The sequence below is a fragment of the Lipophrys pholis genome (assembly GCF_963383615.2).
Source record: "Lipophrys pholis genome assembly, chromosome: 3".
Taxonomy (NCBI): Eukaryota; Metazoa; Chordata; class Actinopteri; order Blenniiformes; family Blenniidae; genus Lipophrys; species Lipophrys pholis.
The window spans coordinates 2,876,505-2,898,149 of NC_137627.1; the positions used below are offsets into that span (position 1 = coordinate 2,876,505).

At 40.8% G+C, this 21,645-nt stretch overlaps 1 protein-coding gene across 1 annotated transcript in view; it reads left to right on the forward strand.

Moving 5' to 3' along the window:
- The window catches only part of gbe1b (glucan (1,4-alpha-), branching enzyme 1b), a 115,894-nt gene that overhangs the window by 88,989 nt on the left and 5,260 nt on the right, over positions 1-21,645 (forward strand). The window contains exon 15 of the mRNA XM_080459333.1: positions 8,286-8,403. Within this exon, the coding sequence (XP_080315459.1) occupies positions 8,286-8,403 (118 nt within the window). The remainder of the gene's footprint in view (positions 1-8,285; positions 8,404-21,645) is intronic.

Consider the following 21,645-nt stretch of genomic DNA (forward strand, 5'->3'; position numbering starts at 1 on the left):
GCATCAACAAGGCATTTGGCCCACAGAACTGCCGCTCACTGGATATTTTCTCTTTTTTCGGACCATTCTCTGTAAACCCTAGAGATGGTTGTGCGGGAAAATCCCAGTAGATCAGCAGATTCTGAAATACTCAGACCAGCCCGTCTGGCACCAACAACCATGCCACGTTCAAATTCACTTAAATCACCTTTCTTCCCTATTCTGATGCTCGGTTTGAACTGCAGATGTCTACGTGTCTACATGCCTAAATGCATTGAGTTGCTGCCATGTGATTGGCTGAATAGAAATTTGCTTTAACGAGCAGTTGGACAGGTGTACCTAATAAAGTGGCCAGTGGGTGTATATATATTATATATATATATATAACTGTAATCGTGTCTGCAAACATGAGCACTGTTGTTTCCACTTGGGCCATTTCCCGCATATTGTCTCATTATTGCATCATTGCCAATTAATATATTACATCCTGACATAGCTGTTTAGGGTGTAATATATATGAGTGAGTTGTATTGTTAGTGGCTTAAAAAAATAGAAAAACACCATGAACACGATTTCTATTATCTTTTGTAGGGGTTAGTCACCATTTAAAAAAAAAAAAAAATTAAAAATGAAAAATCAGATGTAAACAGAGAAAGGGGGAACAATAATCAAGTTTATTTGCTCATTAAAAAGCAACAGAAGTAACCTCTAATATTTTATTATCACGGGTTAATTGCGAGTTTGTTTGATGTGCAGTAATTGCACGTTCTGCCTGGTGTTTGCAGTTCTGCCTTGATGGGGTGAATCCTGGGCAGCACACTAATAGCCTCGCCGCACAGTGTCTGTAACGTCGTTTCTGAGGGTTTATTTTCATTGAGATGGAACCCCATCTTTTCCTCCTGGTGCTTCTTTTGATGTTTAAGGAGAGGCCTCAGACACTGGGTGGGTTGAGAGGAAATGCAAATAAATGTGAGGGCAAAGCTCTGGCTGTCATTATACAGAGAGGCGGTAAACACATAAAGGCAAATGTGCCGTGTGTGTGTGTGTGTGTGGAAGGTAAATGTGCAGTGTGTATGAGGAGATGCAGATCCTCCGATGGGAATGTGTGCAGAGGATCCAATTAGGGGAGAAGACAGATGAAAGTGCCACTCAGAGGCAGAGGAGGTAAACAAGACAAGCTCAAAGAGTCCAAAAGTGCTTTTTCATTACACTCAGCTGTCATATACTTAAACTTTCTTCTACCTGTGCGAGGGTCAGGGATGTCACAGTGGCGCGGGGCTCCACTGCTGTATCTAGAAATAATAGCTAGATGCAGCTGACCATGCTGTGCGCCGGTGAAAATTGATCCAATACCGGGAGTCGTTTCCTTTAGCAACATGGAAAGGGCCATATTATATCAGAGGGTCTCTCCTTCCTGCAGAAAGCGCCATTGAGTTGGGATTTTTCTTTTTTCTGTCACATGTTGAGGAATTAATGGCTGTTTGGATTGATCTTTGGATGCGTTCCCTGCACTTGTATATTTTACTATCGCTCAATTAAAAAGCGAGAACAGTGTTGCCTGGTGGCAGTGCTGTTTGAGCACGTATCACTGCCTCTGCACAGCCCCATAATGGTTAATTAAACATAAAAATGGCTTTCTCTACAACGGTGAGTCGAGTTGCAGCTGCACAGGTGCATTACAAATAAATAACAGCTGTGGCTTTTAGTGTCTGGGATATAATGCAAAACTCACGTTCAGCTGTCTCAACTTCAAAATAAATACATAACATCTCAAGCGCAGTTTACTCATCTCTCACTGACTCTTTGGCCTCTTCATATTTTTAGACAAGCGTTTCTGTTGCCTCTCATTGTCCTCTTTTGAATTTGTTGCGTGCTTCTCCCTCCACGAGGGACAGCCGAGAAAGCAAATCGAAACACTTCGCCAAAAAAATGTTTGGCCATTAAAATGCAGTCAACGTCGAGCTTTTGGACAGGCACTCAAACCATCAGTGTTTTCTTATTTCTTTATTTATTTTATCATTTTCTCCCTGACTCGTGGTGGACACATTCTTCAGGCAGGGGTCTTTATCTGGCTGGTTAGAGTATTTGAAATCCCAGTTGGATCCCGTCATGAAAGCTGTACCTGTCAGGGCAGATTGGTCTTTGATTTACACCGTGCCAATAGGCTGTTGCGATTGTGTCAGGTCATCATTCTTCTTTTTCTGTCTGAGCTCCTCCTGGAATACCATTCGGAATAATTCGGCTACAGCAGGTGTGACCTTAACTAACAAGGATTCAGACTACGGCGCCATGCATAGGTGGAAATAATGTGCTCTGATATTATCTATAATGTTGTCAGATAAGGTACCAGGTAAAAGCAGACCTGCACCTTATTTTAGCTAAAAATTGAAAGGTGCTGGAAGATGAATCGAGATGGGCCGGGTTTTATCTTTCTGCAGAGGAATTTTATTATGTTGTAACTCTCTCAGATATCAGTCACACATGGGGGGGTCCCGGGGTCTCTTCATTGGCAGAACAATTGCCCTGTGCAATATGTGATTTCAGGAAATCATTTGTGATTTTAAAATGAGTATGTGACTCACCCCCATCTTGTGTGGAATGGTTCAGTCCATTTCTTATTGCCTGTGGATCAGTGGAAGTGCGTCAAGCCCTGTTTACACGATGTAACATGTAAACTGAACATTTTGGTTGCGGTTTGGGTGTCTGTTTACACCGCTACGATGGTGGGATTCACTGAAAACACAACTTTTTGAAAACTGCTCCCAAGATGGAACTTTTTGTAAAGGCTCTGTGCCATCGGGAGAAAGCACAACTTTTATGAAACATTCCGAGTCGGTCTCTGTGGAGATGGCAGAACATTGCTGCTGCACATGAGCACTACGGCTGTATTAAATAGTTCACCGGGACAGGCATGAGTAGATGGACAATAACAACAATGGCGGCGTCCAGAGTGTCATGACTCCCAGTGCATGTTCTCCTGGGACTTAGTGGTTTAATAGTGGCGTTAACGCAATAACAATACAACTTTGTCGTCTGTTCATACGAATTGTACTGGCCATCGTTAATATATTGCTCTCTGCACGGGTATATGCGTGTAGTTTCATTAAAACTACCAGCACAAAGTCATGGCCTGTCGTACTAAACTACATCAGTTTCTGCTGTTTCTGTGGAAAAAGACCTAAATTTCAAAATGTTGCCGTCATGAAAATGCAAAAGCGAGACGTGTGACGCATTTTTTTTAGCTCAGCTTTACATCAACGCTTAAGCATTTTCTTATGGAGTTTGGTTTGTTAAAAATACTTTATTCCTGTTCCTGAATGATTTATTATACTTCAATATCTTTTGACGGTACCAAGTTCATTGCAGAATATATTTATGTTTGATGACTTATTTCATGTTCGTAAAAGTACAATTCGAAATGGCAAAATGCCGGGTTAACAAAATTTGCTTTTGATAAAGGTTTATTTATTCTACAATGGGATTTTTTTGCAACCACAGGAATAAATTCCTCCATCTAAAATAAATGGTCTTATGTCCAATGTATTTGCCAGGCGATACGAGCCAAATATATTTTGGTACCATTTCACCACAGCTTGAACATCCAGGGTGTAAGTATTCTGCAATCATTTCGTATCCTGTTTCCAATAACCATCATACTCACTGTTATGAATACATAAATCCTGCAGGTACCCAATGGACAAACAATAATCTGCAGCTCATCATACCCAAAGACCACAAATCAGGCTTTTTCTCTCAACTGCAGTTCTCACACCATCTATAAAAGTCTGTTTTTACAGTTCAAGCTGCCAAAACCCACAAAAGATTTTAAAGGATTTTAAATCACTCCTCACCCTTCCCATTCAGTGAAAATCATCCTCCCAAGACTAACTGGAGGAAAGCCTGAAAAGATGCACCACAGGAATATAAGTAGTGCCTCTCGGTAGACGGAGGAAAACTGTGGGCTTGTTCCATGATGTTTGAGAAAGAATCCTCTTTTTTTTTTTTTTTTTTTTTTTTTTTTTTTTAAGCTAAGTGAAGAGAACAGCTAATCAAAAAGGATTGCACCAGCACATCATCAGGGGGGTAAAACTAACCTGTCTCATGAAGGTCTAAAGCCTGCTCTGGCTCTCCGTTCGTCAGTGAACAATCCAATTCTTCCCACCATGAGCCCACGTCGAAGGGTCAAAAAGCAGCGGATGCTTAAGGCCACAAGCCAACTTCTCCTAAACTTTCTGCTTAAAATACCAAATTTAAAATGGTAAATAGACTTTGTTTGTATAACACGTGGTTAATGGTTGCAGTTGCCATGCAATGTGCTTTCAGTTTTAAGTCGGGACCAAAGACTTTGCATCGCAACAGCAGGGTGAGATATTTCATCAAAATAACCGACATAATGGGGTTCAAGTCATAGGATCCCGGTTAAGCTTGTTCAAAGTGTGTGTGTGTAAATAAAAAGTGATGTTATAAAGGAAGTGCCAACAAAAAACAGTATTGGAGGTTAAGGCCCCATTGCCACTCTGCCACTCTACAGGCTGCCGTTGTTGTTATTGCCGATCTAATCACACATTTGCAGAACAACTATTCTCTGCGACCTTGATTTGCGTTCGCAGTAACTGCGTTCCCGAAGTCCACAAGGAGACGGCGCCGAGCGTTTTCAGAAAGTTACCCCTTGGAAGCCGTTCTCAAAACTTCGTATTTTCAGTGACTCTGAGCACCGTTGTCATGGAAACAGACCCTAAAGCTAATAACTCCAAAACAGATTAGTTAAGGCAAAGATAAATATGACTTGAATTTTAAAATTCAGTTTCACTGTGCTGAATACATTTAATGCGTGAGGCAATTGCTGGCTGTCTAAAGACCTGCCATGACTTTTAAAGTCTAGTACAATCCTGTGAATATCATTTACTGCCGTCAGACTTCTGAAACAATAACCTATAAAGTGGAACTTTATCATTAAATCTGTCATTGAAGCCCTGCTTCACTTGGAGTTTAATCTGCATTCATTCTATGCCTTTTGTCTTGGCTTTTCATGAAGGAATATCAAACACTGCAGAGTACATTTTGTTCCTCTCTCGCGACAACAATACATCAGCAGATGGTGACCACATTTTACCTTTATCGTTCAGGATTCTAATACGTTTTCATTATCATACACTTAGTCCAGCATTGACTACACAGTGGCACAATTACAACTACGCCTTCTGGCACACCTATTATATAGCTGCTGGGCTGTTAGACATCGTCTTTAATGTGGTGATCACCTCAAATTAAACAACAAATGTTGTTTTAATATAAAAGGCGGCACTGGACGTCCCCCAAATTAAAACAATGGATAAAGCCAAAGTGTAAATCTAAACTTTGCTGGATTTTAAGGTGTGAGGCTCATCACACTTCTAGGTGTTATGCGCTTTATATTAAGCTATGAAATTTAAATGAAATAATATCGTTTCAAGTGTCTGTATAAGCTGAGCCAGCTGAGCAGAAGCAGGTGAAATAGACTGTGAAAAAGCCAGACACTCTGTGTTTAGAGCGTTTACAAGGCCGTGCCACATTCTTCAGCTGTGAACACACAACTCACTCAGCTCTTGTTTACCCTCGCCAGGGTGCTATTACTTTCATAAAGCGCACCCCTCCCGGAAAAAAAAAAAAACGTGACAAGCTGATGGAGGAACTAAGTGGTGGCTTGGTCTGCAATCGTGGTCATGGCAAGATTGTTTTCAGGTCATCAATGACTCTAATCATCAAGCTTTTGGACTGCCTTCCTTTCTTTCTGCTCATTGGGCAAAATTGATTGTGTTCTTTAATCTTCCCCCTTATTCACAGAGGCTGTATTGATTACAATACTTTACAGCTGAACTGCAAGATGTTGTTGCAGCCGTCTGTAGCCACTAACAAAGACGTAATCGCTCCAAGCCTCCAACTACCAATTTGTGCTGGTGCTCGCTTCCTTGCAGAGAAGTTTGCCAAGGGACTCTGAATTACTGTAACTATGCCTCATTTCCAGCTCATTCGCTGCTATAGACATATACACTTACAATGTAGATAGAATCCAAGATGAAAGCAATCGCACTTCAAATCAATGGTGGAGAATATTATAGGAATATTCACACAGACCTATTGCAATCACTGTTGAGTAAATTAACTTAAAGGGTTTTTCTATTGTTTGCATTAGAGCCATTAAATGCCGAATCCACATATATCTTATAGATTCACTCAAGGGCTTCAAGGCTTGGGAGAACATATCCGACATGTTTTTGATAGGTATTGTTAAACCAAATGAGTTTTTCCTGTCAATAAAGCATCATTGTGGCAAGTTGAGCTGAACAGATTTGGGCCACAATGCAGAGAACATAACGTCTTTTTAATCATCACTATCGAAGCAGACGAGCAGCCAGGAACGGCAGAGTTTCCCTGGCTTCTGGGGCCAAGTGAGGATCCCACTTAAACCCGGGAATGTCGCCTTTGGGGAGATCAGGTGATTATTCAACCGTCCAATTAAGAGGGTTGTTTGCATGCCTGCCCCCCCTCGACTGCCGTTTGTTACAGTCGCACTCCCTGCAGCTCAAATCCTTATGGGCGTTCACAATATGCATGTTGGTTATTGTACATTTGATGTCTGACAGGCTAAATTTTTACACTGTCAGGGAGTTTGCATATGAAAAAAAAAAAAGATATATATATATATATATATATATATATAATATATTTACGTACATACTTGTCAAAGTGCACTTTCTTCTATTTTAAATCCAGCGTTTAAAGAGTCTTAAATATTTCCTCTGACGTTAATAACAGCCCTGTAACGAATTCTGACACCCATCCTTTTTGTTTTCTGTCAAGCAACAAGATGGGGACCGCGAGCATGTCAAGCAATTTAAGAACTCGGAAGAGGTTTCTTTTTTTTTTCTTTTTTTTTTCTTCCAAAAGTCTTTCAGGAATTTTGTTTCTGCAGACAGATTTTGGAAACTTATTCCAAACAATTTAGACATCCCATCAGACAGCTTTCTGCAGCTTTCTTTTTCCCCTTTTGAATGGCACATTTATTACTGCAATCGGCGATCGAGCATTGAAGTTGTCACTGAAGCGTACGGCATGGTTTACATATTATGTTTTATGCACAGCCTTTTCCTGAATCCTCTTCTAAAGATGCATACATTTATGCCAGTCCTTTTACCAAATCTTTTTTGCCAGTGGTGGCCCATGGGTAAAAGATTTCCTGCTTGTTGAGTCAGCTTTGCAGCCCCGAGCTGCCCAGGTAGTGTCAGGACATCAGGACATTTAGAGAAAAAACAAATACACAGATGTCAACGTCTTCTGTTATGATCTATAGGCGGGCGGCTGAATCACAACACTCATTATCGACGCGTTCAGTGTCTGTTCATCCTTGTTTAGAACCGCAGCAGAAACACAGCAGTGTTTCCACGCCTCAATCCCCATTCATGCATGCAGTACACATAATCAGAAACATTATGTTCCACAGACACCTACCCTCATGGAGGTTTGTTGCTGTTAAACTTGTATTCCGGTTGTATTGTGTTAGGATTTTTTTGAAACTGATGAACTGTTAAAAAGTGCATGTATTCTTTTTTTTTTTTAACAGGCTTTGTATTCTCAGACAGGACTGATTATAAGTGGCATACGTGGTAGTATAATAGTTTCCAGTTGGGATTGGCTGACCGGTCGAAAAGATAAGTGCAGGAACAATTTGGGGTTCAATTTGTGCCGAGTTGTGACTTGTTTTTTTCCACGTCTGATCCGAACAGTTTGTTCTACCACTTCTGCTTAATGCGAAGTTGAGAGTTTTCAGAACCTTAGAATAGCTATTTTGTACCTAATTTAGATAATTTTGGAGTGATTTGTTCCTTCTTTGACACAAATAACTCTTTTGTTAAGCTGCTAAAAACAACAAATCCTGAAGGAGAAGAGAAAAGTCCTTATGATCTTTCCTCTGTGTATCTGTTGTCACTCATTTGGATCACTTTTTTTTTTTGTTTTTGATTAAATTATTTGTTTTTGCTGCATGCTGGATGGATTAGACAGACAGGCTAGATAAGTTGAGCTGTGGCTGAACAGCTATTTCTATTTATGTAAATTGGTCTTTTTCTGTCACTTTGCTTTGCTGTGAGGAGGAGATGAATGCTGATGGATGTGAGGATTTCATTGAGTATAAACCAGCCGAGCGTCGCTACAACCAAGACCGCGAATCAAAAGCACGGACAATAAAACCTCCTCCTGTGCTTCTCATGCCTTCGATCTCGTAAGCTAATTTCCCTCTGCTACTGCGCCTTAACCTCAATCTTTGTCAGATATAAAATCAAGCTGGATTCGGACGAGACTCTGTATGGAGGTCACGGACGGGTGGACCACAACACAGAGTTCTTCGCAGAGCAGCAGCCCTTCAACGGACGCCCCAACTCCATGCTGGTAAATATTCCCCCAGTTTTCACTCATTAAAGGTCATCTTTTGTTGAATGTCACAGAGTCCTACATGTGGAGTATACTTGAGCTCTAAGTCTGGTGCTTTTGCAGACACTTTTCTAATAACCTGTCCTGTATCACCTTCCCATTCTGCATACTAATTCCTACATGATTGGGAGGCTGTTGTACATTCACCCTGACAAAGTGACAAAATTAAGCACACTCGAAAATGTCAGCTTGCGCTGTGAATGACTGTCGAGTGCGCTTTTGACGGACGCTATTGTCCCACAATGCAATGCACATATGTAGGCTAATGGAGGAGTTGCTCACAGCTGAAAAACATCAAAAGCAGCCGTGGGCGGTTATGAGACGGATCCAGAAATAACTCAAATGACGGATTCAAACTTTGGATAAACATTTTGTGTTCCACATGTTTCCAAATGTGTCTGGCCCGTAGCAAAGTCACACGTCTCCTGCCATCTGCCGTTACAATGATTATCTGTAGGAAATGTAGGAAAGGCACATCGATGTCGCTTATCCCGACTTACAACGTTGCTTTAGCATTAGAGGTGTATCACAAATTCAGAATATCATTAAAAAACAATGAGGGTCTCACAGGGAGAATATTCCTGTTTGGGTCTGGGTCGGCCTCTGGGTAGACTTGGCATGTTCCCTCTGTGTGTCCTGGGCTTTTCTCCAAGTACTGCGGTTTCCTGCCTGGAACAACCAAGAAAGTAATAAATGCCAATAACGTCATAATTTTGGTAATTCTGAATGTAATAAAGACAATAATGTAATAACAAAATATTTTGATTGGCGATCTTGGCACTTTTGGAAAGTTATTATGTTATGAACGTCACTACATTGAAAAAGGTCAAATTGATTTAATTATGGGAAGATAGTGTTATTGTGTTATTGGGCATTGCTGCATTTGTTTTTACACTCAATTCAGACTGAAAACATGAATTTGAGGCTATTTGTGACTGTATTGTCTGTAGGTTTACAGTTATTTCGAAATTCTTGACTGAGGAAAATAACAAAGATCTGATCTTGTGAAGTATTCTCCTTTTAATGCATATTTCACATGTTCAAATCAATAAAATGCCGGTTTCTTCTGACCAGGACTGTTTCAAGCAGTAAGACACACAGTATCATGCACAAATGGGTTTGAAACAATATGTAAATGATATGTACAGACAAGGACTTTCTCTAAATGCGGTATATGCAATGGCGCAGTCGTGATCATCGGAGGATTACAGTATACACAGTCGTGCAAAGATACATTTGAACATGGATTATAATGTGACGTATTTCATCAGGGAGATAGCAGGGAGATGAAATGCTTCACATTATTAATGAGCGGACAGCCTGTTGAGATTGTAATCATTTTCAGTAGTTATTGTTTGATCTTGCAAAATCATTGACAATTTCCTCACGTACACTGTGCGCCACAACAAAGCAAAACTTCTAAGTCTAAATTCAAAGTTTTATAGCAGTATTTTATCCGTGCAGCCAACTCGACATGAAACTGGACTGTGCGTGGCCCCTGAAGTAAAATTGTATTTAGTATTTATTTTGTATGCATCTCTGTATATATTTGTATATATTATATACATCTTTATATTGATTCAGTTATGTGCTTTTAAGTAATATTTCTTCCACAACATGTTTGGTTCGTTCAATATCAACTAGTCCCACAATTTATCACGTCACAATGTAGTATTTAGTAGTCCAGGATGCTTTAGATTGCACCATTTAAGGTCTTTTATTTTTTTTCTTTTCAAAATCTTCCCAGGGTAGCCCCTCTCTGAAAAATCACACACAGATTTAAACCGTGTGCCGCCTCACTGTGATACGAGTGCAACAACCACTACACCACAGTGCAGCCTGGGAGCTGCCATAATTAATGCTATTAGTAACACAGGCGTATTTTCCTCTTCATTGTGACAAATCCTACTGTCGAACATGGAGTGGTTTATTTTCATACCCCGAGAGGTTCGAGTGTCAGATCTTGTGACTGCAAGGAAGCTGGTTGTTTTATTTTCCAAGCACATGTAATCTTTCTTAAGCATGAAGCCACTCGGCTGATATGAATTAATCATGTGGCTGTTCATAGTTTCACAGTAGTTTGGTATTATTGTGTTTTTATTTTATTTAATTTTTTTTCTACAAGGGCACTTTGTAACGGCTTGCTGCGGATACGAAATGTGATAAAACAGCTGTCACCGTATTAATGTTTTGCCCTTTTTATGTTCCCTGTTTGATTCCACAAATCAGTTTAATTAGCCTGAAATGGAGTTTGTGTTGAGAGGATGTCTTAAAGTCATTCTAATGAGGTTTAAGTGTGTTGGCATGAGAAAGTACCGCTTGTTCTGACTCTCTTAACCGCTGCACTGTTATTCTGCTTCTTCTTCATTAGTATGATCATCTTTTCATGCAAAAAAGAAAGAAAATCAAGAAAACGGTCAAATCTGGCGAGGAGTATTCCCAGGATTGGGCAGTGTTTTGTGAATAAGATATTTAGCCTCTGTGCTGGTGCACTTACCCCCACAGTCAATGAGCTTTATGTGACTCGGATATCTACAGTTCTTTAAGACTCCCCAGCAAACAATTGTGCATTATTCATGGCATTAGAACTTACCTTCTCATGTGGCTGCCTCTCGGGCCGGCGCGGCGTCGTGGAAGGGGAGAGAAATATCTGAGAGAGTGAATCACCGGGCTCCTATCATGGAGACCGCTTAAGGCTAATAGCATGAAATAGGTCTGTCCTTGAAATATATGAAGAAACACTGATATGCATTTTAAGCAGAGTGCTTGAGGATCCTGCACATGTTTGCCTTGCCTTTTCTTCTTAATTTTTTTATATATTTTTTCTTGATTAAAATGCTGAACGCCAATAAGATGTTTATGAATAAGGTCAGGGATGAATTAGCGAGGATCACCACCGACACACGCGGCTGATTGCGCGCCTTAGATCTTATGTTAACGAGTCCAATTAATGCACGGGGACACTGATGTCTGTGAAGCGGCGTGCGCTGTCATCGTCTCCCGCCGTGGGTTTTCGGTTTGTTTGGTTAAATTATTAAAGATCTCCAGGCGGTGCTTAGGCTGTTTTGCTGGGTATCAGGGTTGACGTAGCACCTGATGAGGTGTTTGTTTATCTGAACTCGGCATGAACCTCCTCCAATCGATACCGAAAATGTAGCCTTTATTGGATAGAGGATGTTCCCTTATATTAGAAGTTGGACAGGGCACTTTAATGCTTGAAAAAATGTGTTTGGCCAACCTTGCCCGGCTTTTAAGAGCATCAATTCAGCATTATTTAAGACCCCGTCGACCCCTGTTGGAGAAACTCCTCCTCCTCCTCCTCCTCCTCCTCCTCCTCCTCTCTCACGCAGGCGACCATCGTCCGGTATATTAGGCCTGGATTTCATCAGTTAGGGACACAAATTTCACAATCTCTTAAATCTTTTCCCACTCTTATTAATTCAAACACCACTGCTTCACCCACGTCCCTCTTGGCCAAAATGTGAAGTTTAGTTAACAAGTCATCTGCTAATTTTGGCACCGTCGTGGGTTAATGAGGAATGAAAAGAAGCCAGAGGAACGGAGCCGACGGGGAGGGAGGAAGGAGGCAAGTGAGGACCCTTCTGCGCACTGCATTTCCTTTATCGGCTCCTCAGTAGAGATTGCACAGTGAGACTGTAGTCTTGCATAAAGATACTTTTCCTCCTCCTCACACCTACCTGGTTATGACAAGAATAATCAGACAAGAGAGTCTCTGCGGGGGCTGCGAAAAGGTGCCCACACCATCCATGTTTTATTTAACAACTTTTGCTTTTAAAAGTCCGCGCAAAACTTCTTTTCTTCTGTCTTTTTAATGGGCCTGTCAGTTCTCCAGCTTCCTCGTTACCGGGCGATGATAAACTCTCATATCCTCTGCCAATGCATCACACCTCAAACCGAGACGGCACGTAATTGGAGGAGGCCGGCAGTGCTGAGAGCGCCACAAGGGTTTGGGTTGGCTGTGGTGAACGAGGTGCGACTGGTGTTTCCAAATCTTTGCCTTGAAGTCGACTTCGCTTGTACTTGGTAGAATACATCCATCCATCCATCTTCTATTCCACCTCAGGCTTGTAGCATTGGAGCCGAGGCCGTCTGACTACAGGTGAAGCCACGGTGCACCCAGACAGGTCACCACATCTCTCACACAGAGAGACAATCATCTTCACACTTACCGACGATTCGGTGTCACCTGGAGAAAATCAACACTGAAAACATATATTAACAAACGTCAAAATTGATGTGGTTACCTGGATCATAGTTGTTCTGAGGTCCTATTTAAACCACGTCATGTAAACACGTTTACTTGGTGAGACTGAATGTATTGGATTAAGGCCCGGGTTCCTCGTTTCAAGCCAAAAGACTTGTTTTTGCGTTTTCGTTTCTGAATATTTTCACATTGACACAGCAGTTAATGCTGTTGGTTGTTTTTGTAATGAAAGTACATACACATGCACAGAGAAAAATGTGTCATAAACATATAGCAAGTAAGGACGGACAACGAATTGGATGCTATTAAGGGGGACTCGACAATAAAACTAGATTCTGGGATGGGAGTCGGAACAATGCAGCCCGCCATTGTTGTTATTGTCAATCTACTCATGCTTGTGCAGAAGAGCTATTTATTTGCCGTGGCGTGCATACGCAGCAGCAGCAGCGTTTCCGCCGTCGACAAGGAGACGGGGCCTAAGCGTTTCCAGAAGGTCTCACCATCTTCCCTTTACACAATGATACAGCCAGAGTGTTTTCACAAAGCTCCGCCTCGGGAGCCATTTTTAAAAAAGTTGCGTTTTCAGTGTCACTGTCCTGTTAATTGACACGCAAAACACAAGAAAATTTAGCATTTTTCTCTGGAAGTCGTCGCCCTCTAACCTAAAAGTAAATGATTGAATTCCTCGCCACCATCTGAGATTTGCTCTGAACTCTGAGCAAGGAGAAAGTTTCTTGGGTGTTTCATTACCAAAGGAAATGCTCATAAAAACGACATGCTTGATGGATGTGGGATCATGTGTGCAAAGTCACAGTCAACGACTCTGAGTAAAGCACTATGGGATTGATGCACCGTCTGAATCGGTGAATCATAAATGATAATCATCAGAATTCACTGTTCGTGTAATCTGAACAATCTCAAAAGACGTGAGAATTCACCGCCTGCTCAGAACAAACAATAGCAACAAAATCGTTTAGCTGGGATGTTCGCCATAAACGTCGAAGTATAAACGCACACTATGATTAGAGACTAACTGTGGTAATAAGAAACTGTCAGATCGTTTCTGCTCATGTAAAGTTACTGCTGTTAGAAACACTAAATCAAATGTATTAGCAGGTTTTCTATCACATTCAATGACGTTTTCATTTCAACTGGAGTCGTTCTTTTTAATCCCATAGTATAAAATATCTGTCATCACATTTCTCAAACATCAAAGTTAAAATTAACCTGAAATAAACAAATTCTGATTAAAGGGAAATGATGATGATGATGATGAGCTCAATAGTGACTTGATTTAAACCATAAAAGAAAAGTAGGTTACTAAAAATACTACTTGATTACAGTAGTATTTGTCATTTTTCCTTCATCCTTGCAAATGATAATAGTGTAAAATCAAACCAGTGCTCTAGTATGGTGAGTACGTACCATTTTCCACGTCTCTTTAGTCACAAGGAAACTTTTAAGAAGCCAGATTGTGAAATAAATCTGCTTTACTATTCCGTCTCGTGTTGTTTCCTCACTAATGAAAGTTAATGGGACAAATACTTTACACTAAAACTTAATGTTTCAGCTCTTGCAACATAAATTCTGCTGTTAATAAAGGTTTCAGGTTTCTCACTTTATTCATTTTATGATAGTTACTGTAGGTCACCTTCATAAAAGCAGCTTCAATTACAAAGAGTTCAGTTGCTGTAAATGTAAAATTACTTGCGGATCTCAAATCTTTAATGAAGCTTATTAAGGACTTATGCTATAAGTAGAGTCTTTACCTCAAATATAATCGTTTGCATTTATTTTTTTTCTTACTAATCGAATGTAAATTAGTTCTAGCTTAAATCTAATTAAAATTACTAATAACTTCTTTTCAAACCATTTAGAGCTGTGGTGGCCTAAATACAATCTCCAGAATTATGTGACTAACCTATTATAAGAATTAAAACAAATTTCTAATCATATGTTTGTTTTATATCCTCTGCATTAGTGTGTCACTACAAATCCTACATTAAGCACTCGGTTATGATTTTAATAGTAATACAGTGTTTTTGTAGGACGCTTTTTTGGTGCATAATTAATAAAATATAACGAGTCGCTGCTCTTAAACATTAACATTACAAGGTTGAACCTACAGGGGGAAAGAAACTGGGAGAAGGATGGCCAGAGTAAAAAGTTGAAGTCACCTAAAGGAGTGACATTTTAAAAATACTTGGCAAGAGTGAGCTTCGTGATAAAACAGGAGGCAGGCAGGTGTTTCCAGATGTGCCGCCCAGCCTCCTCGAAACACAGCGGTCAGCCAACTAAACTGGGCGCCGCAGACGGAAAAAGCCCATTAAGCCGACTTCCCTTCCAAACTGCGACACGTGCAGGAACTGTCATCGGCTCCGACCTGGCAGCAGACAGCCGGACTCTGCTGCCGCCGCGATCCACCGTCCAGGGGAGTCTTGTGAGAAGGGGCGTTTATTCCGGCGTTTACGGCGGGCTTGCAGCCAGAAAGCCATTCCTCCGGTGTGGAAACAAAGCCAAGCAAGTCACCTGTGTACGAAAAATACAAGGAGCGCGGTGCAGAAGAGTGGCACCAGGTGCACCGGACTGATGAGGGGAAGAAGACAGATTGTCCACCGTCGGGCCTGAAAGCGCTGGAATTCATCCTTCCAGCCTGCAGGCAGTCGGGAAGCATGGAGGAGGTTCTTAGCAGGTGCCAGGCTGCAAATATAGTTTGCGGTATGGTCGGAGTTAGTCATCACCACTGTTCCAAGAACAGTTGTATTCTTATCCTTCAACATTAAGGAGGCATTTGATTGGTGCCCCGAATCAGTCCGCAGCATGACAACAAGCCCAAATAGAAGCGTAACAAACCCCCCCCCCCCCCCCCCCCCCCCCCCCCAATAAAAAAACTCTGGTCCAGAATGCGATGGGTACGGCCTCCAGAGATCTGATCTCCACATGGTGGTGCAGCTCTGGGAACAGAGAGAGAGTGAAGCTCCTGCATCACTGTGCTGCGACGAAGCAATGAAGGTGAAAAAACATCGTCAAAAGAGCAAAAAGCAGCGAGAAAACACCGATAACCTCAAAACAAAAGACAAGACGCTGGAAAGGAGGTGGAAATATGTAGGTTTAATACAGTTAAATTGCTTTAATAGAAATTAGTATTAAAAAATAAATCCCCAAATCTTCTGAAATGTAGTAACAGTATTAGTTCCATTTTGACACATTTAATTATGCATTTAATTTGCTATTAATATATTCAAATAACACTTTAATTGCAAAAGTTACACTTTGACAATTATAGTACTACTCATGTGCTAAAGGAATAAACTTCCTTGCTGCAACAATTCGGATCAAAATATTAAATATTTTAGGCAAGGCAAAGTTATTTCTGTCGCACAATTCAGACACAAGTACTTTATAAGGAAATAAAGGAAACCATTAAAACGAGGCGATAAAGAATCATATGCGAAACATTAAAACAAAGACATTTTAGAAAGGCAGATATGGGAGAATAAAGTAATACAATTAGTAAGATAAAGGTGATACAATAAGTAAGATCGGTTGTGTAGTAGACAGCCTGAGCAGATAATAGTGTTTTAAGTCCTGATTTAAAAAGTGAGTTTGTTCTACATTTGAGGAACGTAGGAACTAAAAGCTGGTTCACCTTGTTTCCTTTGACTCTGGGAACAATTAGTAAACCTCTTCCTGAGGACCTCGGAGGTTGTTTATTGAATTTAAACCAGTTCATTAAGACATTATTGGCGACGTGACAAACCCGACGGATCCAAACTGGTAAAAATGCTCAAGTTTATCATTTAATCAAGGGACAATGATGACTAATCAAGAAAAACAGGCGTTATTCAGGGTTTTTTTTATATACATAGCAGGTAAAAGATGATACAATGAATGACATTCAATGTTTAGTACTTCAGTCATAACCCTTAAAAATGATGAACCCTTTGAAAATACTACTTCACAGCCAGTGAGATTTGGGGATAAAATAGTACCAGGGAACTAAATTCAGACCCTGGTTCCTGCAGTTCAATCACAACAATAAATCCCAAGATGGCTCCCAGCACTTGAGGAAAGTTCCTGCAGTCGAAATGCAGCTAATTAAACTAAAACCTAAACTGAAACTCCCGGTGCTGAAAAATAGCAGATAAAATTGCAAATGTCTTGTGACCCACCCACGACACAACGGAGAATTCCGGACCGTGTAAGTAGGCAGCGTCTTATAACGGACTAATTTGCAAGAACTGAAAAGAGAAGTAAGAAGGAGACTTGACTATGTCTGTTTAAAAAAAAAACAAATGTGCCACTATTTTGAATGAAATTCCCCTAATTTACCTTAATAATCTGCTGCATCGCAGTGAAACAGAGGCTGAAATCCACTCACTGCAAATGTCACCTGCTCCGATTGTTAGATTCATTTGTTTACTTTGCATGAACCTAATTGACAAGCGCTTCATATTTTCAAGTGTTTCAGTTGTTTGACGCAACTGATGAGTCACAATATGTATTTTTTTTAATTTTATTTTGGCGAGTAGCCATGATACAAGACGACGAGGCGTTCAGCCGCGTCGACTTTTATTCCTGCCTGATGTGAAAAGTGAATGTTTAAACGGCTTGCAACGACGCCCAGTTTAGAAAAAGGAAAAAGAAAAAGGGAAGATGAAATATGTAGTGTTTTTCTTTATGTGGGGAAAGAAAAACGTCTCCGCTTTCTTCATCTGAGTGAACTGACAGCTTGATGTACTCAGCAGGGCTTTTCACCAGAATCTCATACATCAAGGACCAGGTCTGTCGCTATTCAACGGTTACGATTAATTCTTTTTGCAAGACAAAAACTTAAATAGTCTGAGACTGAATGAAATTCCCCCAAGTGAGAAAACTGACTTTCTCTTTTTTTTTTTTTTTTTTTTCTTTTCTAACATGTCACATAGGCAGTTTTTGTTTGAGTGTTACAAAGTCAAAGAGGTAATGTTAAGAAACGCTGATGAATAATTAGCTGCTTCAAAACCTTTTGATAAACTTTGCCTGCATCAAAGGGGTTGTCTCCTCCGACAGTTCCAGAGGAAAAAAGAAAGGGTGAGCGATGCTGGTGGAGAATGATCAAAAGACGTACATTTCTGTCAACCAGATCTAAAGGTTGATGGGGAAGTGTGAACTGACAGGACGCCGCGCGTGTACACTACCCCCCCCCCCCCCCCCCCCCCCCCCAACACATTTCTGTATTGTGTGTTTACATTTAGTCATTTAATCTGTTGCAAACATAATATGTATTAAAGAGGAAAATATTACATGAAGAAAAATCAGGCATGGGATTAGTTTACTTTTATATGAATTACATTGATATTTACAGTCCAGAATTAATTTATATAATGTAAAATTTAGACAAATTTGAATTACAATACAATACGATTCTTACTGAGAATTCAATGAATGTCGCGGCCTTCCATAGTGGTGGTAAGTTTTCATGTGGCCCTTTGGGAAAAATCAGTTGCCCATACACTCCTGGTGTATTTAATTAAAAAAAAAAAAAAATCTAATAAAAGCTCTATTAACAAAAATATTAAAATGATCACAGAAACCTTACATCTATTGTGTGACTGTGATTGACAAGCCTCACTGTTATGAACAGACTCCATCAGATCGACTTTAAAACCTTCATGAATTCACTTCTTTTTGTTAAATTTGTCAAACTTTCTGGAGCCGTATATCGTGCGGGGGAGGATCTGGTATTAACCAGTTAATTGTTATATGCTCCCACGCTGCGGTGAGTGATATAATTAAACGGTATTTCTTATCCTTCCCTTCCAAGCCGGCAGGTAATGCCCCCAATAATGCCACCGAGGCGTCCTGCGGAGTAATCTGCTGGACTATCAAATACTTTTTACCCAGAATGTTTTCAGCTCGAGGCAAAACCAAATTGTGTGTGTGTGTATGTGTGTGTATGTGTGCGTGTGGTGTGTGTGATTGGCAGCATGTGGTTCACAGTTTCTCTAACATTAACCGGGACACCTCGGGGCCCGTTGTGGCCGCCATGTCTGCTTTTCTGAAGAATCTGATTCAGTCATTTTCCATTTAAATTCCCTCCAGGTTTCTGAGTTTGTTTCTCCTCCCAGATACTCTGTGACCGTGTTCACCTCCTCCTCACATTTCTGCCCCGTGTGTGTGGCGCTTCATGTGCATCAATAGTGAAAACTATACAATTTGCTCACTGTTGACATCTTGACATGTTTTTTTTTGCCGTGCATACGCAGCAGCAGCAGCAGCGTTTCCGCCGGACACCTTGTGCAAATTTAGATCGAGAGATTGTAGCATGAATCGAGCAAAAGATTTTGTTTAAAAGAATTGATATTCAGCTTATAAAAGTATAAATGCAGACGTCGGGGCAGTCACAAATGTTGGCTCCTGTTGAGTCAAAGGTTCTTGTAACTTCCACATTATAAAGGCCCACATGTTCTTTCTCTACACATGTAAATGTGTATGTGTGTTTAGAACTTTGCTGTGGTTGTTAATCAATACATCCAGTAGAGGGCGGTGTACGTTGTCGGTTTTTCATGTGGGATAACATTTCTAATCCGAACATTTATGAAATAGGTTCAAAACTGCTAAAATAATCATTTGTGTTGCTGGAAATTGTTTTGATATTTAGTCTCGGGATAATTCATCGCCTGTTGTCCAGGCGAGGTTATAGATTTGCTTTTGTCGAACGAACCTATTCATTCATTATTTCCTTGAAGGGATCGTTATTTTCCATCATTTGTTTCCTTCGCTGGTCGCACATCAGCTACACTGCCACCACAGGACATCAGTGGTATTACTCTGTTTGTCGGCTCCATGTAAAGGAGACGAGCTGAAGCCTCCGTCTGCACGTGTAGCATCGAGCATATATGAGCCTTTAGTCTCATTGTTTGGTCATGTGACTTACATTAAGGAGCAATTTGTATATCAGAATATCTCAGTACCTATCATCCAGGACAACAGATGTTGCTCCAGTATGACCAGATAACTCCGATTATAACATCTGACTGATAGTACAAGCCAAATGTCTCCAATAATTAAAAACAAAAAACATGTAACATGTAAAATATCCCGCAAAAATGTAAAACTGAGCTTCAGAAACAGTTCAGTGTCTGAGGAGCCCACAATGTTCCTGCAATGAAGAAATCAAAGTTACGTCTGGGCATGGAAGATGAAATGTGACATATGTTGTTTTTCTTTTCCTCTTCATGATGAATTTTGTACAATTTAAACTCGAGTATGAATTATAGTGCAGAAAATACAGTATGTGTGTTTGCAAGGCAATCATGAAAATATTAGTTGAATTGTGTGTTTTTAATGAAAATATATAGCTTCTGTTCAAAGATTCAAAGTTACCCACAATAACGAGAGATGTATTTACTGAAACCACAAGAAATATACTTTCCAGCTGATACTCGACTACATTCTGATATATTCCAGACTCTCATCTCCATCAACTTGTAGTCTTATCGTAAACAAAATCAGGGTTTCAGCTTTGTTTTAATTAATAATAAAGTATAGTTTTGTGTAAATTAGGTCAGAAATGAGTGTAAGATATACTAGATTAACTGAAGAGGTGAAGCAGTTTATACATTTTAGAAGAAAAGCAGTCGAAACACAAACAAAAGGAGTCTGTATGGGTTTAGTAAAAAAACTGTTTTATGTTCCAGACCCTGGAAGATCCACTTATAACAATGTTCTTGGCGGTGAATTGAATGCAGTCGGATAAAATCCTGCCGTTTTTAAAATGATGCTCCAGTTAAAAAACACAACAAACTGATGCTTTGCACAGAATCAGATGCAGCCCCGCTCTGAAGACCCGGGCTCAGCTAACCAGGGTCTTTGCCTGAAGAACAACCTCCACGTGCAGAAGTGCTTACGGGGAGTTGATCCTTGTTAAGTGAGTAATGGAGCCAAACAGAGACACGTCTGGAGAGCTAAAGTGCACAGATCGCCGGGCAGCGCTCTCCGCTCGGAGCGAGGGTCTGGAGACGGGCGGGATGATATATTCCTGCGAAGCACCTCATGAATCCTTTATCAGTGCGTTTGAACATTGATCAGATTGAGCATTAGCCCAAAGGCTGGATTCTGCTCTTCAAGGGAGAGCACGAAATCCGAATTCTCACATGCGAGGCAGCGCGGGAGCGTCCGCGAGACAAAAGGAGTCATGAAAAGGACACGGAGTGCTGGCTAACTTTCCCCTCCTAATGCGGCACTCCACCAGCCTGCTCTGCCTCCCTCTCATGCTGGTTTGTTTCGCTCCTCTGATGTGAACACTAGAAACACTCGTCCTGTTGTACAGTAACTGATGCTGCATCTGACTGCCGCCGCCCGATATGAAATGTGGCGTTTGAGTGCCGGCAAAGTGGTGAACACCTACTCCAAATGACAAATCAGACGGCGGCGGGGGGGCTGTGTGGACGTTTTTCACATGAATCCTATTTCGAGCCGACTTCCCCCGACCGACTGCGAGTCGCCCTGGCGTCCGACATTCTGCCTGAAACGTAAACACGCAAACAAAGCCGAGCGACGAGATGTTGTGATGGATGGATTGATGGTTTATGGATCAGCCAGGTTAACCAGAGATGGAATGTAATTAGTGTTGGGAGGTTCGGCGACGGCCCGCCTGGCGGTCGGGTTGAGCTCCAGTCTGCTGCTGACGACGCATCACAATGTCTCACCTCACGGCACTCCAAACAGAAAATACTCTCAATCTTGTATCTTATATTTGGTCTTTAGCGCCAAATATCCAATTCAATTTTTTCCAAACATTTTTTATTTTTTTAGCCTTTACTTAAAGTGCACTACGGATGTGAGGAATCACAACATGCCACTTACTTTTTTCCCCGTTACAAACTGCTGACTCATTCATCACTGTGTTTCCTAACTGTTTTGACACAGTTGGCTGACATGACGCTATTATTTTTGACTTGATTTTTTCAAAAATTCCTTTGCACATGTGT